Consider the following 17,386-nt stretch of genomic DNA (forward strand, 5'->3'; position numbering starts at 1 on the left):
TTACACAGAAAAAGATGTGATTGAGGCAAGTTGTGGAAAGTGCTTTTAGAGTTCGGCTAGAGTAGAAAAGTCTGTCCATGAGTTTACTGAAGTATCAAAATCACCTAAAATGTGCAGAACACAGGGTACTTTATTCAGTGGGATCCAGCAGAGCTTTTTCAGACTAGTTTAAAAATGAGTGGACTGCTTTTACACCTGAATGTTAATCTAACTGCAAAACATGTCCCTTTTTTTGAATGCGTCAGTGATATCAGCTCTGGTGCCTTGATCATCCTAATGGCACAGTGAGGGGAGAATGGTTTGATAACAACATCATCATGTTGTTGATGCTAGGAACTGGACCCAGAAACATCCTTATCAGCCTTGTTCTTACACAAACTCTTCCCATGGTTTCTGAAATCTCTCAATGTGAAGTGTGAAGCTTGGTGGGAGGTCACCAGGTAAAACCAGGTGAGAAAAGCAACCTGCAGGTCCAGCAGCACTGGGTGCAAGCTTATCACTCTCCTCACATACACTTCAACCTAGTTTTTCGACCCCCTGCTGCCAAGTTTAATTAATGTGTAGAAGGAGCAAGCACACACTAACAGTCACAGCAGGTGGGCAACAAAACGATTAGACTAAAGTAATGATGTCAGTGTTGAGTCTGACACTATCTGCTCTGGTTTAATAAAAAGGTCAGGATTTGAGACACTGTTAACCAAAACTTTCCATCATAATCATAACAAAAGCACTTTTCTTGCATAAACTAGACTAAATGATAGGCCTGGGTTTTAGTCTGCAGTGTGCTTCGGAAGCTCACTATCTGTGGTGACATTCTTCATTAATAAAACTGAATAATGAACAAATAAACCCAGCCAGTAATTATGGTTATTACACTACAGCAGTCCTGGAGAAAAAATAGAAGCATTGTTTAGGATAATAATGGCGTAATTATCATAACTATCTTAACCCATATGCCTTCTGCTTGTACAGGCGCAGCAAGTGAGTCCCAGCCCGCTATCTTCAGGACTCGGTTACCTGGAGCACATCTGTCAACTCGTTGAGAAGATCAGCCAGATGCAGGAGACTAACCTCCAGCTGCAGAGGCAGATCTGCAGTCTGCAAAAGGAATGCAGGATGAGAAAGGCCAAAGAGGTGTGTGAACGCTCTTATTTCAACTCATGCAATAAAGTCGAGACCTAAACGTGAGGATTTCTGCTAGCTGCAGCTTTGTCCGACGACCTTTAAGAGTCTTTGTCTGCAACTGGGGGTGTGGAGATTGAAAAGCATGTCTCATTGGTCTATATGGTGCTTTCCTACTAGGTTTGAGCACTCAAAGCACTTTTCCTTCACATTCCAAGCTTAAGCACATTGAACCTGATCTCAGAGTCCAGCGGAGGCGTCAGAGGAAACTAAGGTTTCAGTATCTTGCACAATGATATTTGGAGATGCACGCTGGAGGAACAAGGGAATGAACCACTGGCCTTTTATAGACAACCAACTGCCTCTACCTCCTGTGTCTTTATGCTTAAATACATTTTTGTTTTAAATATTATGAGCAGTGCTATTACTGTAGGGTCTTTACCTTACAGTGTCATACCTCGAGGTGGCTGTTGTGATGTGGTGCCATGTAAATAAAACTGAAGTATACTGAAAAGCAGCACAGAACTTGAAAACAGAAAGGCAGAGCGCGTTAACAGTGCTGAACGACCAGGTCAACCTCCAGCCACACTCACAGCTGTTTAAACTGACATAGCAATTCTGTATTTTATAACCAATACATTTAATATGGGCAGCACAGTGGTTAGTGCTGTCGCTTCACTCCAAGAAGGTCCTGTGTTTGACTTCACCATCAGGCCGGTGAACGAGCTTTCTGTGTGGAGCTTGGTGTCAGTCTCTCTGTGTTAGCCCTGCATCACATTGGAGACCTGTCCAGGGCGTACACTGGCTTCAGCCCGCCGTGACCCTGACAAAAACAACACTAAAGACACAGAGTAATCCTGACTGGAATATCGCCTGTGGTCTCTGAATGGACCGTCATGTACAGCTCTGTGTATGAGTGACAGCCCTGGTGCATCGTGTACAGCAGGGGTGGCAGGAAGAGCACCAGCAGAAAGCATTCACCATCTACAGTAACACTGTGTAGGATGTAGCGCACCCGAGCAAGTGTGTGTGTTAAGAAAATGACATGAACATCGATACTGTTAATGTAACCCCTATAGACATGGTTACTAGTATTTTCTTGTTTTTACCTGGTAATATTATTTCCGACACCCCTTGAACACACTTTGATTTTCTGTAGTTCAGTGAATGCAACAAAAGCACGTTGCTGCATTAATCTAGGCAAAACGGAGCAAGACACCGAGAGCAAATAACAAGCTACACAGTGAGTCTTTTGGTATAAAATAAGTGTTATAAAGTATTTTCAACAGTCTCTAACTTAAAGTTATGTACTTTTCAGAGGCCTTTATGTGTTTTACTCTCGACCAAAACCAGGCAGAGCGTGTATTTGTTTCTTGGGAATTCCGGTGAGTTACTAGAGATGATAAGTTAGCAGGAAAACTTATGCTAATTGTACATGTGGTAAACACTGCAACAGTGCGAATTCCGTATTGTCTAAAAAAAGCTAAAACCAGTCGGAGTACTTGAATCGTGTGTGAAATGGAATGTCGTATTTTATTTTATTGTCTATTTGATTGGGCATCTTCACAAATGTGCAAAACTAATGCAGGATGCACTTCTCTTTTAGCCATAAATGTTGTCCAGTGCCTTTTCTGCACTTTGTAATTTCAGTTATAGGTTAATACATGTAAATAAGTTATTTAAAACTAGTTACGTTACAAACATTTCATGATGTGATTACATATGCCTTAAAAAGGGGTATTTAAATACAATTGATTGTAATGCTGTAAAGCAATACAAATGGAATTCATAGAGACAGAACAATGTTAAAACGACAGTGTACTTGATTTTGAAAACTTTATGAGATCTCATTTTATTTAGAAAAACTGTTAAGAACTATTTTGTTTATTGCTCTGTACTGTATGTGCAGACTGGTTTTTTGTGATCCTGGATCTGAAGTGGTTCTGGATACGGATGGCGAGCCAGACCCTGTGAAAACTCTTGGCGAATCCAAAAGCAGTGTGGCCAGCTGTTCTGGATGCAGGAGTAGAGTTACAGTCTGAATTACTTTGAATCGCAGGATTTCAGATAAGCAAGAGCAAAAACTGCTTACTTCATACGGATTGTTTCTCTGGGAAACTATTGAACTCCCAATATCCTGCTCATCAGGAGTCAGGTCTAAAGAGACTACTTATTTTATTTTATTTTGTTGTTATTTTCAAAAGAGCGCTCTTCTCTGTTGATCTTCTGTTAATTTTCTATGCTGTTTACATTGGATTATTGCACCACTGTAACATTGTAATAAATCTGCCGGCTGTTCAACACTCAATTCTCTCAAATTTATTTTACTCCTCTCGAATCTAGTCTATAAGTTTAACCCTACTATACTAAGCAGGTGTTACATTAACAAATGAGAAGCTGAAAGGTAGAAGGACAGATTCAAAGGACGCACAACAGAGGCTGAGTCTCATTATCACATTAAGACTGTGACGGTTTATGGTCAACAACAGTCACCTCAAAACATTTTTATTGTAATGTAAAGTCCCTACAAACGACTCCCTATGAACACTGAACTTGGCGACTGAGGGAAAGAAAAACTCCCTTTTAACAGGAAGAAACCTCCAGCAGAACCCGGCTCAGTGAGGGGCGGGGCCATCTGCTGCTACAGGCTGCTGGTGAGGGGAGGACGACATGACAAAAGACTCTCTGTGGAAAACAGCCAGAGATTAATAATGATTGAATGCAGAGTGGTGTATAAACAGATAATGAGTGGAAGAAGCACTCAGTACAGCAGCAAAGACTATTGTAGTGTAACTACGGGAGAATTCACCAACAAGTAAGTGTGAGAGTGATATGGTACTACGAGGTCATTAAGATATCACACATGCACTTTCTTCTTTCTTTGTAAGACCAAGCTAACATTCACACTCCCAGGGATGCATCAGAGAGTAACTTGGGTTACTGTCATGCTCAAGAACACTTGGCAGGCCGACTGGAGCAGACAGGGGTTGAATTGTGTTCTACCACCTGAGCTACAGCCAACAGAGGTGTGGCTACAGTGGTGAAGAGAAGCCTGGGATTGTTCTTATTTTCTGCGATGAATAGTAAGATGTTGTAGCTTTACAGATGGTGTATTTATAGAGCAGCAAACGGGCTCTCCAGACTAAATGGTTAAATTAGTGAGACAGCATTTCCTTTCCAGCTTACAAGTGATATCACCTCTCAGAGTGTCTGACTTTTTAAACTAAAACGTAAGTAACGACACACTGCAGGCTTGTTTTGGTTATACCTAGCAAACTCAGAGATTTAATGGGAACAAAAGATGGCAGCACAAACCCAGCTAGCTCAGTCGGTAGAGCGTGAGACTCTTAAGCTCAGGATCGTGGGTTCGAGCCCCACGTTGGGCGATGTAGCTCAGCAACAATAGTCCCGGTCCCTAAGACCATCATTGTCCTTAATGACTACAGACCTATTGTGAAGTGCTTTGAGAAGCTGATCCTAAAGTGCATAAAGAACTGCCCGCTTCACCTGGAGAATGCTGGGACTTCAGTAAAGATGCTCTTTGTTGATTTCAGCTTAACTTTTAACACCATCTTTCCAGACATTCTTATAGCCAAGCTGGTAAACTCAGACTTCCGCCTCCGCTACATGCACATGGATGAAAAACTTTCTCACTGACCGAACACAATCAGTCAAGGTTGGCACCCAGAGATCACTCAGCACTGGCTCACCACAGGGATGTGTGCCGAGTCTTCTCCTATACACCATCGACACCAGTGACTGCACCCCTCGCATCCCTGCATCATCATCACCAAATTTGCAGATTTGGTGATGATGGGACACCAACGATGGCGACACCGCCTACAGAGATGAGGTCTAGCATCTGACAGAATGGTGTGACTACAATAAGTAGTGATTGAATGAAGCCAGTTGTATAAAATGCTCTGAATGTTCAGGTAGAGCAGAAAAGTGCTGAGACCCAGTTCATTTACCTCACACATCCCAAGGTGGGAAAAGACTGGGAAGGTAAGTGGTAACTAAAACGAATGAGCGGCAGGAATAGTTTGCAATTACATGAATTAACACGCAACTCTGTCTGGGTCTACGGTTGATTAATAAACTGGAGTGAAACATTGCTCCTCCTCCTGGGCCTGTGGGGAGGTCGAGACAGAGCTTTGTCTGTCGTAGATCGTGGTACTGTTCAGGAACAGATGAAGGATCCGGTGCGGGTATATGTTCTGGTTGTGATCTGTTAGAGGCTGTGGGTAAGGCTGATTGAAAGCAGCAAGGCAGAACAGACTCAAACCCTCTGCTCTGTTACTGGCCCAGTCAATGTGAGAGTTGTGTTTCTGCAGCCAGAATTAATGGAGCGTCTGGAGACGTGAAAAAGCCGAGGGTCTCCCTAACTAATCAAACAGGCTCAGGCTGGTGAGTGATCATAGCTTCATCACATGAAGCCAACTGATTATTTAATGCTTGAAAACAAATTTCACACACAGTGTTTTCCACCCAGCCGGTCTCAGCAACCACAGGTCGAAATATCCACTGTGGATATGAAATACGCCTCAGCCCATGCCTGCACGCGTCCTCTCAGCACGCCTACGGCATACGAGAGTTTAGTGGCATCATCGTGGGAAGAGAGCGCTGAGCGGCTGAAAGCAAGCAGGTGGAAGGAACCCCCCCCAAAATGCCACCACCACCACCACCACCACTCCCCAGGAAAGGACTCAGGTGAAACAGCATCGTGGGACACTGCAACTGAGATCGCAGGATGAGGCTGCGTGACTGCTTCATTGCTGACTGTGTGATTCCGTGTCACCAGTGGGGGCCATCTGAGTGGGAGCTGAGGCTAAACTAGAACAAATCTCAGGAATAACTCGAAGCATTTCCTCTTGTTTGTAAGTGAAGTTCTGCCTTTGTTCACCCAAGAGATGCAGTGCACTAAATATTTCATTAAACACAGGAGACTTAACATGTAATCATGGGGAGCAAAGGTCTATTTTTGGACACCACTCAGACAGCAAGAAGAACATATAGCTAACATGTCAGTCCTGGTCTGACTATGGAGGAGAGGAAACTAGATTAACTAAACAATGCTCACAAAGGGCACCAGCTCAGTTTGGTGGGTGAGCAGGCGCCATATTCAAGAGGAATGGCCTGTATTTGTAGAGCGCTTTACACATCCAGTCAGCCACAGCCACCCTGGGGCGCACTGACAGAGGCGAGGCTGCCGGACACTGGCGCCACCGGCCCCTCTGACCACCACCAGCTAACGGGTGAAGTGTCTCGCCCAAGGACACAACGACCAAGTCTGTCCAAGCCGGGGCTCGAACCGGCAACCTTCCGATTACAAGATGAACTCCCAACTCTTGACCTTTGGCCTTTGCTGCTCTCTCTCACCTCTGTAATGTCTGTCCAACAAAGACAAAATCCTCAAAAATAATGTTAAAAGAAACCATTAATCGTACAAGTGCTGTGCCTGTTCTTTGGTCCCACGATGCACATTAGCAACAACATTCAAATTACACATCCTACTGTATCATCATATATGATCTGCATTACGTGGAGTAAAATTCTAAAACCACGTTCAAAATCAGTTTTTCAGCTGTTGATCACTTTCTTTTGAAATGAAAATTTCATGACACATTTTCTTCTTCTCTGCTTTTTCCAGGACTTCTTCAAAGACTACTGCAGCTGTGGTGCAGCCAGTTTAGCCTTCCAGGATTTCCAGAAAACGCAATCCAGAGATGAGTTTTCATCGCCCAGTGGAACTCTCTCAGACCTGTCAGCCGTTCCAGAGGTCACACAGCACCCACTCATATCGACCGGTGGAGGTAATAGAGCACCTGGAGAAAACACACAAAAGCACCCGCAATCTCTACAAGGCTGCTAGATTCAATCCCAGTATCTTCTTGTAGTGAATAAATAGTGATTCATGAGAGGACTACCTGACATTTATTCCACAACATCTTGTGCAGTAACAGTGATTATGTTTGTAACTAATATACAAAACATCGCACTGATGTAAATCCATAAAATCCTAAATCTGATATGAGATAAAACAGGCATAAACAAACATTGGTACAGAGTGCTGGAGTTACATCACAACTTCACCATCAAGTATCATTGAACACGTTTGCAAACTTCATGTAATTTTGCACATGTAGTTGTAAATGTACATAACATGCTGACAGCACAGCATGCTGGGAAATCTTTCACGGTGCAGCGGTTAAAATCTCACCACTAAACGTAGACTGTAGACTGTGGCCTGCCTGTGTTTCTACTCGTGTTTGTGGGAAATATTTTCTAACACTAGACTTTTACATATTTCAATAGTAGAAACACAAACTAATAAATCAGGAATAAAAAACCTGATGTGTCAATTAAAGATTTTGCAGTATTTTATGTTTTTAACCTGAGGCATCTCAAAAAAGTCTGGCTGCTGTTCATCAGGTACCATATCACCCTATTAGAGCACTTCGCTCTCGCTCTGCAGGCCTACTTGTTGTTCCTAGAGTATTTAAAAGTAGGATGGGAGGCAGAGCCTTCAGTTTTCAGGCCCCTCTTCTGTGGAACCAGCTTCCAGTTTGGATTCAGGAGACAGACACTATCTCTACTTTCAAGATTCACACTTTCCCTTCTGTTTTTCACTCATCATGTGTTTTTTCTGATGTGATTTAGTACTATATAAACAAAACTGACGTTAAAGATTGAGTATGCCAGGTTTGTGAAGGCAGCCTGATACACGTCGATTCAGTGAAGCTGCTGTCCAATCACAGTGTAGGCACATTGAGCTGGAGGTAGCACTGAGGATATGCTCTTGGTAACCTGCTGTTTTTAGCTGCTGTTTGCCAGCAACAGTGAAACTTTCTGTGAAGTCGATATGATTTTGTTGGACTCGTAAATAAAGTCTTAGGTGATGTGAGCATGTAATCAGCCTGTTTATCTTGAGCCTAACATCAGGATAATGTTATCTCATAAGCAGCTGTTGTTGCTGCTCCTGTCAGCTGTAACCTGTTGGCAGTAACTGGAATAAATAAGCATGTTTATGGTGTGTTTCCAATCGAGGGCAGACTGCACCTTTAACCTCCTGGGACCTGGCGTTCACATATGTGGACATTTATTTAGACCAAAATACCAATCAGCCCAAATATCAAAGAGAAATTAAAAACGCTGCTGTGGAAGAGTTCAGGTCTGAGGAGATAAGACAGCAACAAAAAGAGAGTCTATTACTTCTTCCAACAGAAATCAAGGTGTGCTCGTAGTTACTAACGGTCAGAGGTTTATGGTTTCGGTTGGATAAAACTACAACTAATGACCAACCAACAGCAGTGAAAAAACTGGCAGCATACAAAGCAGTTTATTTGCACAAGCAGGCAAAGAAGGATGCTTAGATGCAGTTCTCAGCTTCTCCAAACGTAGAAGACGAGATATTTTCCTCAGACAGGACTTACAGTCTGTTCTGCAGCCTTCAAGCTTCTGAAAACACCCTGAACGAACTAAACTGTTCTCAAATTGTTTTAGCAATGCTCGAGTTTCACAGTGTGACCCAGAACTACCCCCACAGTTCATCTACTTTAAAGAAAGGTTCTGCTTTACCCAAACCCGGGCGGAAATCTGCTCCTGACAGGAACACGGACTACGCACAGTCCACATAAAGTAATTTCACATTCGGATTCACCAACTGTTATGTAGCTATAGCACTGGACTGAATAGGTCCTAGCAAAGTGCTATGACCAACAGAAGCTGTGACAAGAAGTGATCTGTTTACAGTAAAGTAGGAGAAGAGGGGAGTGGGATGAGCAGAAGGAAAAAGCAGACATGCACTGTCTCCAGCAGGATTTCTTATAACAGCCATTACTGAATGAAAAATCACTAATCATGTAGCGATGCTTTGGAAACACACACACACACACACACACACACACACACACACACACACACACACACACACACACACACACACACACACACACACACACACACTGCTGTGTCTGCCTGCATGGTCGGGTCCACCTGTACTTAAATCAAAGTCAGTGTGTTTTGCCATGATAACGTCCATCCTTCAGTTTGGGCAGGACACCGAGGACACACAGCGTTTGAAATGTTGTGGCTCAGCACACATGTGTAGTGTGTTTTGTTTTTTTACAGGTGCTTACAGCGTTGACAAAATGCACGAAAGGACCAAACGAATACTGGTTTAAATGTTATTAGTCAGGCACAAACTGAACTGTAAGTGCTTATTGTTTGCTCCCTGTTTCAGGAGTTACAGGTGGTGGTTTCACACTCGCTCCTCCGTGCAGGAAGAGCCTAAGCCAAAGGAGTCACACTGAGGGGGAGGTCCACGGGGACAGCACTGAGGGGCTCTCCATCCATCAGCACACAGTAAGTGGTTTATCCTGACAGAATCACATTCTGCAGCGTGATTAACAAATGTTTTCACATGAGATATATGAGGCGACGCTCTGCATTCCAAAAACTCTGTCAGGCTGACATTGCATTTACTGCTGGAAGGGGAAATTGATCAGTGACGATTTTGTGTGTCTTTGTGTTCAGCTGAGTGAAAACAGCACGTGGGCCAGAGTCAAAGACGTGGTAAGGAAGACTAAGTTAAGGAATCACAGCAGGCTGGGAGCAGCCTCAGCTTCACTGAAGATGTCCTGCCCACAGCTCTACAGGTGAGGAGCATGCTCCACACCACAGTGTACGTCTATGATCTGCAGTCAGGTCCAGAAGAACTTGGATAAACGGCCATTTTGCTCCTTTTTCACATTTTGTCGCGGCACACTGGCCCAAATGATCCGATGGGCAGCTAATCAGGGGTCCGTATACAGCTGGGGACCCATCAGAGAGGCAAAAGGTGGTCTCCTAACAAGTGATGCAAGTGAAGCAGACCATCATCAGGCTGAAAACGTCCCACTCTCCTTTACGAGAACATTTCATGACACCCACACACACTACACAAGAAGACTGATGTACCTGCACATGTTTCAGTGTATGTTTGTTTTTCTTCACAAACATAAACAAAACTCACGTTTTCTGCTCACTTTCAGTAAAACACACATTTTCCTGTTTTTACTTTTGCTGTAAAACATGTATCAACATAATCCTGCTTTCCTTCTTCAACTTGTCAAAGACACGTTACATCCTCACGGGTCGAAATCACACCAATTCAGAGCCACTGAAAGGGCACTGTACCTGTGTCCCCTGTGTGATAAGGAAGATTTATAGTTATTTATATGTGAATATCCAGCATGAGCAATGTGTTTTGGAAAGGACAGCCTAAGAGACCTTTAGGCAGGATGCAAAGACTGGGACTCTAAAAGGGGCTTTTCGCCTGTTCTGGATGAACACTGGCTCTTCTTTATTTGAGAGCTTGTTGAGGGAGGAGTTTAATGGGAGGTGGAGGGTTGCTGGCACTTCAGCCTCTCCCTCTGTCCTGACTGGAGCTTGGCACCCACCCAGATGGACAGAGCAGGGTTGGGAGAGTCAAATCAGCATTCCTCAGTGTTCTCGTGTGGGAGTGGGAGTCTGGGATTTAGGCCTAGTAAGGTCTCGCTGTAATCCAAGATGTTTTAGAAACACCCTTCTCCTGCTGACACATGCACAAAGTAAAAGAGTATCTTAGATGTGTACGTACACATGTTTACTCCCTGCCTTTTCATCTTTACAGGCCTGATCTGGGACCAGTACAATCATCTAGCACCAGCAGGAACTCTATGATTGCTTTGGGCCACCGGAGTACACTGGACTTCCCGTGGCTTGAGTAAAGATCCGGGTAGTGAAGAGTGCTTTTGATAAAAGAGCAGAACGACTTGATGCTGGCCAGACGACGGTTGTAGCATCTCCAAAATAATGAGAACAGTAGTTTGGAGTACTAAAGGGTCTGCGTCCTAATCATTTCATTAGCAGAAGCAAACCTGGCTGTTTGTTTTGGACTATACAGACTCTACACAGCAAAAGCAGATGCACACATAGCAACATGTGCAGCTTCCGCATACAGGGACGTAAATTATGACACGTTTTTACTGATGTCTTATGTCTTTTTTATTTGTTCCTCTTTAAATGCACCACCATTTCTTTCAGATGTTGCTTCCAGACTGTCTTGTGATTTTTTTAAAGTGTAATAGTTCTTCACTCAGTTTCACTTTCAAGGCTTTTATTTATGAATGTTTTGAGGAATCGGGGAAAAGGGGACGACAAAGAAGATGTAGCGGGTCTAAAAGTCTATCTGCAGCACGTGAACTGTATCTGAAACTCAAGAAATGAGATCAAATGCAGCAAAGATCGGACACATGGACTCTTCACCAAAGCTTCATCAGAAACGGCCTCCGTAGAAGGCTGGCTGTCAGGAAGATGGAGGAAAGGCTGAGGTGTGTCACATTACACAAGAACTGACTGAAAATCAGTGTCAGCGGGTCTGATGAGGTGCTGAAGCCAAATTTGAAGCATTAGTCAAAAGTTAAAATCAGCGAATGAAGATGTGATCGGCTGATTTCTGCCACATGTAGTCAAGAAATGACTTTGTCTGACTTGTGGCCCATTTCCGTTGGCAGCCATATTCCCATACGTGCCTTTTACATGTTCTCCATCAGGTTTCGCTGACGTTTTATGCTTCGCCGTTCCTTTCCTCCGTCTGGTGTTTGTTTTTGCAGAAACAGCCTGTCTGGTCAGGCCTCCTCGCTCTCCAGTGTAATGAGCAGTTCATGAAGTCATCTTTTGATTGGAGACTTCTGCTTCTGTGAGACTGTTGTGCTGAGCTGGTTCAGTCTTCATGTTGAAGACGTTTTATTTGACAGCTGCTAAACTTTGCACTCGCTCTCTCCAGCCTAGTATGGCCTCGTCCACAGCAGCTCCTGTGACCTCATATTGAGACTTGTAGTGCACAGCTACCAAAGTAGGTTCAACATTTCACAGCACGTCCAGTGTAACAAGAGAATAAAACACCATCTGGCCATGAAACTGCTTGTCAGCTGTTCTTACTTTGTTGTTGTTGTTCAGCCTCTGGAGATGGGAGATGTAAAATCCTGTCTGCGTGCTCTCTGTAACTGTGTAACAATGTCTTTGTCCTGATATATCGGACTGAAATCTGTAACTGCTTGCAGAGTTTTGAGCTCTAGATGTCAGTGCGCTGTTAGTACAAAGTCAAACTGATTCCTCAGAGGAAGTTTTGAAGGTTTTCTAAAAGAGGATTTTGAAGTTGGTGTGATGCAGAACTTTAACTCAAAATTATGAGAGCTGAAGACAAACAAAGCAAACACCACATGAGACAATATACAGTACGTGCTGGTTTATTAAGCAGAGTTTAAGTCCCCGTTCTTACAGCTCTCAGGCAGGAGAAACACTCAATAAGGATTTAGTATCAGTGATGTCACTGATGACAAATTTGATTCGATGTTTTCAGATGGGAGCTTTTTAAATGTAAAGATGAATAACCCAGAACAGCACTGCGTGGGCCGAACCTCCCTCTGCTTCTGCTTTGTCTGTTACAAGTAACAACAGTGATCACAACATCCAGCCACAATCATTACAGTTACCACATAATGTGCAACAGAAAGCCAAATGATTTGAATATGTACACATATGTGGCAGAGGAGACAGAAAACCATCATTTGCTGGGAATCATTCTGGCCTTTGTTGCTCTGGTCGAATTATTAATGAAGCCATAATGTGCTGTAAACCGAGCATGAGGAGCAGGAGGATAACTCCAACAGAAACAACATTTGAAGTGGTTTTTAGTCATATTTGAGCTTTAATTTCACTCCTTGTTTTCCCTCTAGTCTAGGCCAAGGTTTCCTGTTTGACTGACAATCACACGCTGCCTCTACACAGAAAAGCTCAGGCTACACACAGGGACACTCATTTTTATGCTAAAGATACCAGTGCTTCATTTAATTTACACAGCACATCGTTTTTTTCTAATATTTTTTGAAAATGTTGAAAATCTTCACAGGTCATTAATAATATATTAGTGTAAATATGAACAGTTTTGAGGTGTTCAGCAAAGCTTTTCATGTTTTTTAAAGATCACTCCCTGGAAGTCCCACCTCAGAGTTGAACTGCTGCATCGAACTTTAACTCACACCAAACATCAACTTCTATTTCAAAATGAGCCAGATGAGGCGCAGAGCTTATCCAGCTGAAGACTTCTGCAGCATTTCTTCAACCAACATTTTGGGTAAAGTTGTACACAGTAAAAAACAAAGAAAGATGGAATAACTGGGACTAAAGCGAGATCTGACGTCAGCTACTCCCAAAGGACTTTGGTGTTGAAAAGAGCAAAAGGAAAATGTTGTCCTCAAGCAGTCATGATGTTATTCTTCGAAGAGAGGCGGAGGAGAGAGTTTCAGTTGGAAACTTTCTGTTCCCAGCTGGACGGAGAACAGAGATCCTGTTTTCTCGTGGCAGTGGGAGACTTCTGAAAGCATGGACAACTAGGAAAGAGAGAAGATATAGAAACAGAAGAAAAAAAGATCATGGTCCATCCTGATGCTCACGTGGGCATTGTTGATGTTGTTGGTGGTGGATAGCACGGCACCCTCGCTGGTCTGCAGCCTGACTGACTGCAGCTCAGGAGGTTGAGCTAAACCACAGGTTGCATGGCTTCGGGAGTGACTGTGCGCTGTTAGGAGCCCTCAGTCCCTGTGCAACCGCAGTGAGAGCTTGGATTGTATCGTCAGCAGTAAGTCTGGAGCTGAATTTCCAGGATTCTGTTTTCCTGTTGGACTATTATCAGGAACACTAGTCAACATTAGATCAGAGTAGGTTAGATAAGTATAATTCAAGGGATTTGATTCTGTTTTTATTACTTTTGGGTTGTGCTTTAATAAAATATCACCCATTCAAATAGTCTAAATTGTGCATATTCCTTTTTTAACCCTTTGTGAAGGTAAAAACTTGAGTATCACGGGGCGATTGTGGCTCAAGAGTTGGGAGTTCGTCTTGTAATCGGCAGGTTGCCGGTTCGAGCCCCGGCTCGGACCGTCTCGGTCGTCGTGTCCTTGGGCAAGACACTTCACCTACCGCCTACTGGTGTTGGCCAGAGGGGCCGATGGCGCGATATGGCAGCCTCACCTCTGTCAGTGCGCCCCAGGGCAGCTGTGGCTACAACTGTAGCTGCCTCCACCAGTGTGTGAATGTGAGAGTGACTGAATAGTGGCATTGTAAAGCGCTTTGAGGGGTCCTGAAAAGCGCTGTATAAATGCAATACATTATTATTAATAGAGTTTAAATAGCTCTTACAATTTACTCCAGATTTCTAACAGTTCAACTGAGTGGCTTGGCACTGATCTAGAGGGGGGGCTGATGAATACTGGGCCTGCAAGGCAACTCAGGGTTCCTCCCAGTGGAGGAGGGAGGGTAGACATTCAGAAACCAGTGGCCTCGCTCATCAACTCCTAGACTCTGCACTGCCTGCTGACCCACAGAAACATACATCAGGATTAGATAAACGGGGACTTCCTGTTTTGGGGTGCTGGTCCCACAGATGGACACACCCTACCAAGGCTACGTGCACTGAAATAACTGGATAAGCAAAGACTGCTTTTTTACCAGTTTCGTGGCTCAACCTGCCAAGAAACTGCTTATCGGTCCATCCAGTTACTTCTGAGCCTCTGAAAATGTCGTTTTGTGTAAAAATAGCTAATGCAACACTTCTGTGCAACAAGCCTGCACGTCAATCACATCTTGATTGTTTGACATTTCAGAGCAGTACACAAGCACACAAACTCACCTGTAGGATCACCTGCTTGTGTTTGTTTTTACTGCTGTTGTGTAATGATAACTGTTTTTAAACTATAACAAAAAACAACAAGCACTGCGTCACATTAATTTCAGCATCAGTGGAATCTGTCATGTCCTAATGAAAATGCGCTCGTTTTAATACCCTGGATGGTCCTCGGTATAAGCAGCGGATTTCATCCCAGGACTGCTCCTGCTGAAGGTCCAGTGCTGCCTCAGTGAACACCTGCGTCACAGCACATACACCACAGACGCTCTATTACGATGTCATTTGTTACATATTGTGTAAAAAGTGCAAAAATGACAGTAATTTAGAAAGAAACCAGAACTGCAACATAGTTATTAGTTTGATCCGTCTCACATTCGATTGATGAGACTCACGTTAACTACAGAATGCTGTTGACATTAATGTTGACATTAAACTACAAACTGAGATTTGAATAGAATAAGTTGTGTACGTGATCCATGATTTCAGAGTTATTGCTCAGAAAACGTTTGAGCAGAAACAGATCAGCAGAGGGCCACAGCGCGACGCCCGGGGGTCGATCAAACCTACCTTCTTCCTGAGAGCCGACGCCCCTGTGTCTTGGCGTGCTGATGTCACATGTGTCTGTGGCACAGAGAGGGACAGCGTTGTTTCAGCCATGTTAGTTTCAGTACAACGTTCCTCATCCTTGGACTCAACAATGAAATCAAAACAGCAAGGTTTGGAAGGCCGCCCAGCTCCGCCCATGTCATGAAACGCAACACCAGAGCATCTGGGTTAATAGGATGTATCAAATGTGTCATTTAAATACAAACGTGTGTGTCCACAGAAACACCAAACAGATAAAGCAGCCATTAAAGATCAGGTAAACAGATTGCACAGAAAGACGTCAACACGGACCCCCCGGCAGCACGCACACGCGTGTTACCACATCGCACAGACTCGAAAGCTGCAGGTTTCGTCACTCGACGACCAAAACTCATCGAACCAACAGCAAAACATCGTCATGAATTTATCTTGGCTTCGCTGCCATGCTTCCACCACAATAAAAGCCCACCAGTTTCCCATCAAAGGTTGATGCTGGTATGTTCTGCATTACTCGCTTGCTTTTATGAACCAGCTGTTTTGTACAGCTGCTGTTTTCCCCTCAAAAATGACCTCTGACAAGAAAGCCTCATTTCTGCTGTTCAGTACCAAAGGAAACTAATTAGGCTCTAAGAAATCTCTTAGTTTCTGTTTCCACTCTCTGCTGTAGAAAGTTCTGTTTCTTTATGACTAAAAAACAAAAACTGGACAGTCTGAAATGATCTGACGTTTTATTTCTTACAATTTAAATCCAAAGAGTCGTGCTGATGGATTCCTGTCTTTTTCTTCATCATGTAGAAAAACAGTTAAATATGTAACGTCTTCACACTGACAGAGAAGAGTGGGCTGTAGGTGGTCCCCCGTTTAAAATGAGTGTGACACCCCTGCTGTGTCCTTTCTTGTTGGATTAGCTGTTTGGTTTTTCTCCTTTAACTGCATCAACATCTGTGCCAAAGGGTCAGCTCCAGCTGCAGGTTCAGTGCTTGGAATGACCAGAGCTTTAATCAGCCCTATTTGCAACACAATAACAAGGAAAGATGAGACTGTGGGCTGTCTGACAAAATCGCTTCAAGCCACTGAAAATGGGAGACAACAGTTAATGCTACGCTTTCTAAACCCCTGCTGAATGTCTGCAGTCACATCTGTACTGTCTGATTCCACACAGCCATAAAGGTGAACATGTGAGCAGAATACATTTTGCTTTAGCTCGGTGCTTGTTGTATTTTTGAACAAACTTCTATCATTTCATGCTGGGTTAAAGCACTGACATATCTTCTTTCACTGTCACACACACACACACACACACACACACACACACACACACACACACACACACACACACACACACACACACACACACACACACACACACACACCTGTGCCAGAGATGTGCTACGGCCTCTCTTTGGTTCAGTGGAAGGCCCGACTCTTCCTCCGTGGATGGCCGAACACTTGTAGCACCTCCACTGCCGCTGCAGCTCTGAAGCACAGCCCCACACACAATCCTTTTGCTGCAGGCACTGCAGGTGGTACAGGTGACCACAGCTGGAGAGACAGACATTCATAAACAGTCATTTTAATGTCTATGGATTGTTTTGCTTTTAGCAACAAGTTCCATCTAAGAAAGCCTAGTGAAGGGATCTGTGAGCTGTGGGCCAAGGGTTCTAATAATGAGCCATAACCAAAACTTCTGGCATAATCTGGATGGGGCGGTGTAAAATTCAATCAGTAGACCGGGTCTGCTTTTTGTCTCATAGGGCCTCTGCTGGGCTTTAGCATTACGTGGTTTGCATTGAGGTCTTTCAGACATTATTGCTGCTGTGTGCATTAAGGCACTCCCAGAGCAGGTCATTCTGACTGACTGGCTGTTAATGAAGATCACTGACTGTTTTCTCCTCAACTTATTTGGTTTTCCTTCTCCCTCCCATCATCACTAACCGGTCGCAGCAGATGGCCCTGCCCCTCCCTGAGCCT

The 17,386-nt window shown here is 43.9% G+C and overlaps 2 protein-coding genes and 1 non-coding gene across 5 annotated transcripts in view; 2 read left to right on the forward strand and 1 right to left on the reverse strand.

Moving 5' to 3' along the window:
- LOC146656475 (uncharacterized) overlaps positions 1 to 12,080 on the forward strand; it is a 35,255-nt gene extending 23,175 nt beyond the window's left edge. For both annotated transcript variants that reach the window (XM_085427213.1, XM_085427214.1), the window contains 5 exons: positions 973 to 1,134; positions 6,773 to 6,935; positions 9,365 to 9,486; positions 9,658 to 9,779; positions 10,775 to 12,080. In XM_085427213.1, coding sequence (XP_085283339.1) covers positions 973 to 1,134; positions 6,773 to 6,935; positions 9,365 to 9,486; positions 9,658 to 9,779; positions 10,775 to 10,871 — 666 coding nt within the window. In that variant the 3' untranslated portion in view covers positions 10,872 to 12,080. The remainder of the gene's footprint in view (positions 1 to 972; positions 1,135 to 6,772; positions 6,936 to 9,364; positions 9,487 to 9,657; positions 9,780 to 10,774) is intronic.
- On the forward strand, positions 4,436 to 4,508 carry trnak-cuu (transfer RNA lysine (anticodon CUU)). The gene has a single exon. It is a non-coding gene; the product is annotated as a tRNA-Lys (tRNA).
- Positions 12,081 to 12,104: 24 nt separating the features above from the next.
- vps8 (VPS8 subunit of CORVET complex) overlaps positions 12,105 to 17,386 on the reverse strand; it is an 83,712-nt gene continuing 78,430 nt past the window's right edge. Inside the window, exons 42-45 of one of the 2 annotated variants that reach the window (XM_085427206.1) lie at positions 16,789 to 16,957; positions 15,398 to 15,451; positions 14,987 to 15,067; positions 12,105 to 13,535 (exon numbers count right to left, since the gene is read on the reverse strand). In XM_085427206.1, the coding sequence (XP_085283332.1) occupies positions 13,416 to 13,535; positions 14,987 to 15,067; positions 15,398 to 15,451; positions 16,789 to 16,957 (424 nt within the window). In that variant the 3' untranslated portion in view covers positions 12,105 to 13,415. The remainder of the gene's footprint in view (positions 13,536 to 14,986; positions 15,068 to 15,397; positions 15,452 to 16,788; positions 16,958 to 17,386) is intronic. The other variant, XM_085427205.1, reaches the window with a different exon arrangement.

Source organism: Rhamphochromis longiceps, linkage group LG13 (assembly GCF_057381845.1).
Source record: "Rhamphochromis longiceps isolate RC_006_pf linkage group LG13, R_longiceps_female_GT1.1, whole genome shotgun sequence".
NCBI lineage: Eukaryota > Metazoa > Chordata > Actinopteri > Cichliformes > Cichlidae > Rhamphochromis > Rhamphochromis longiceps.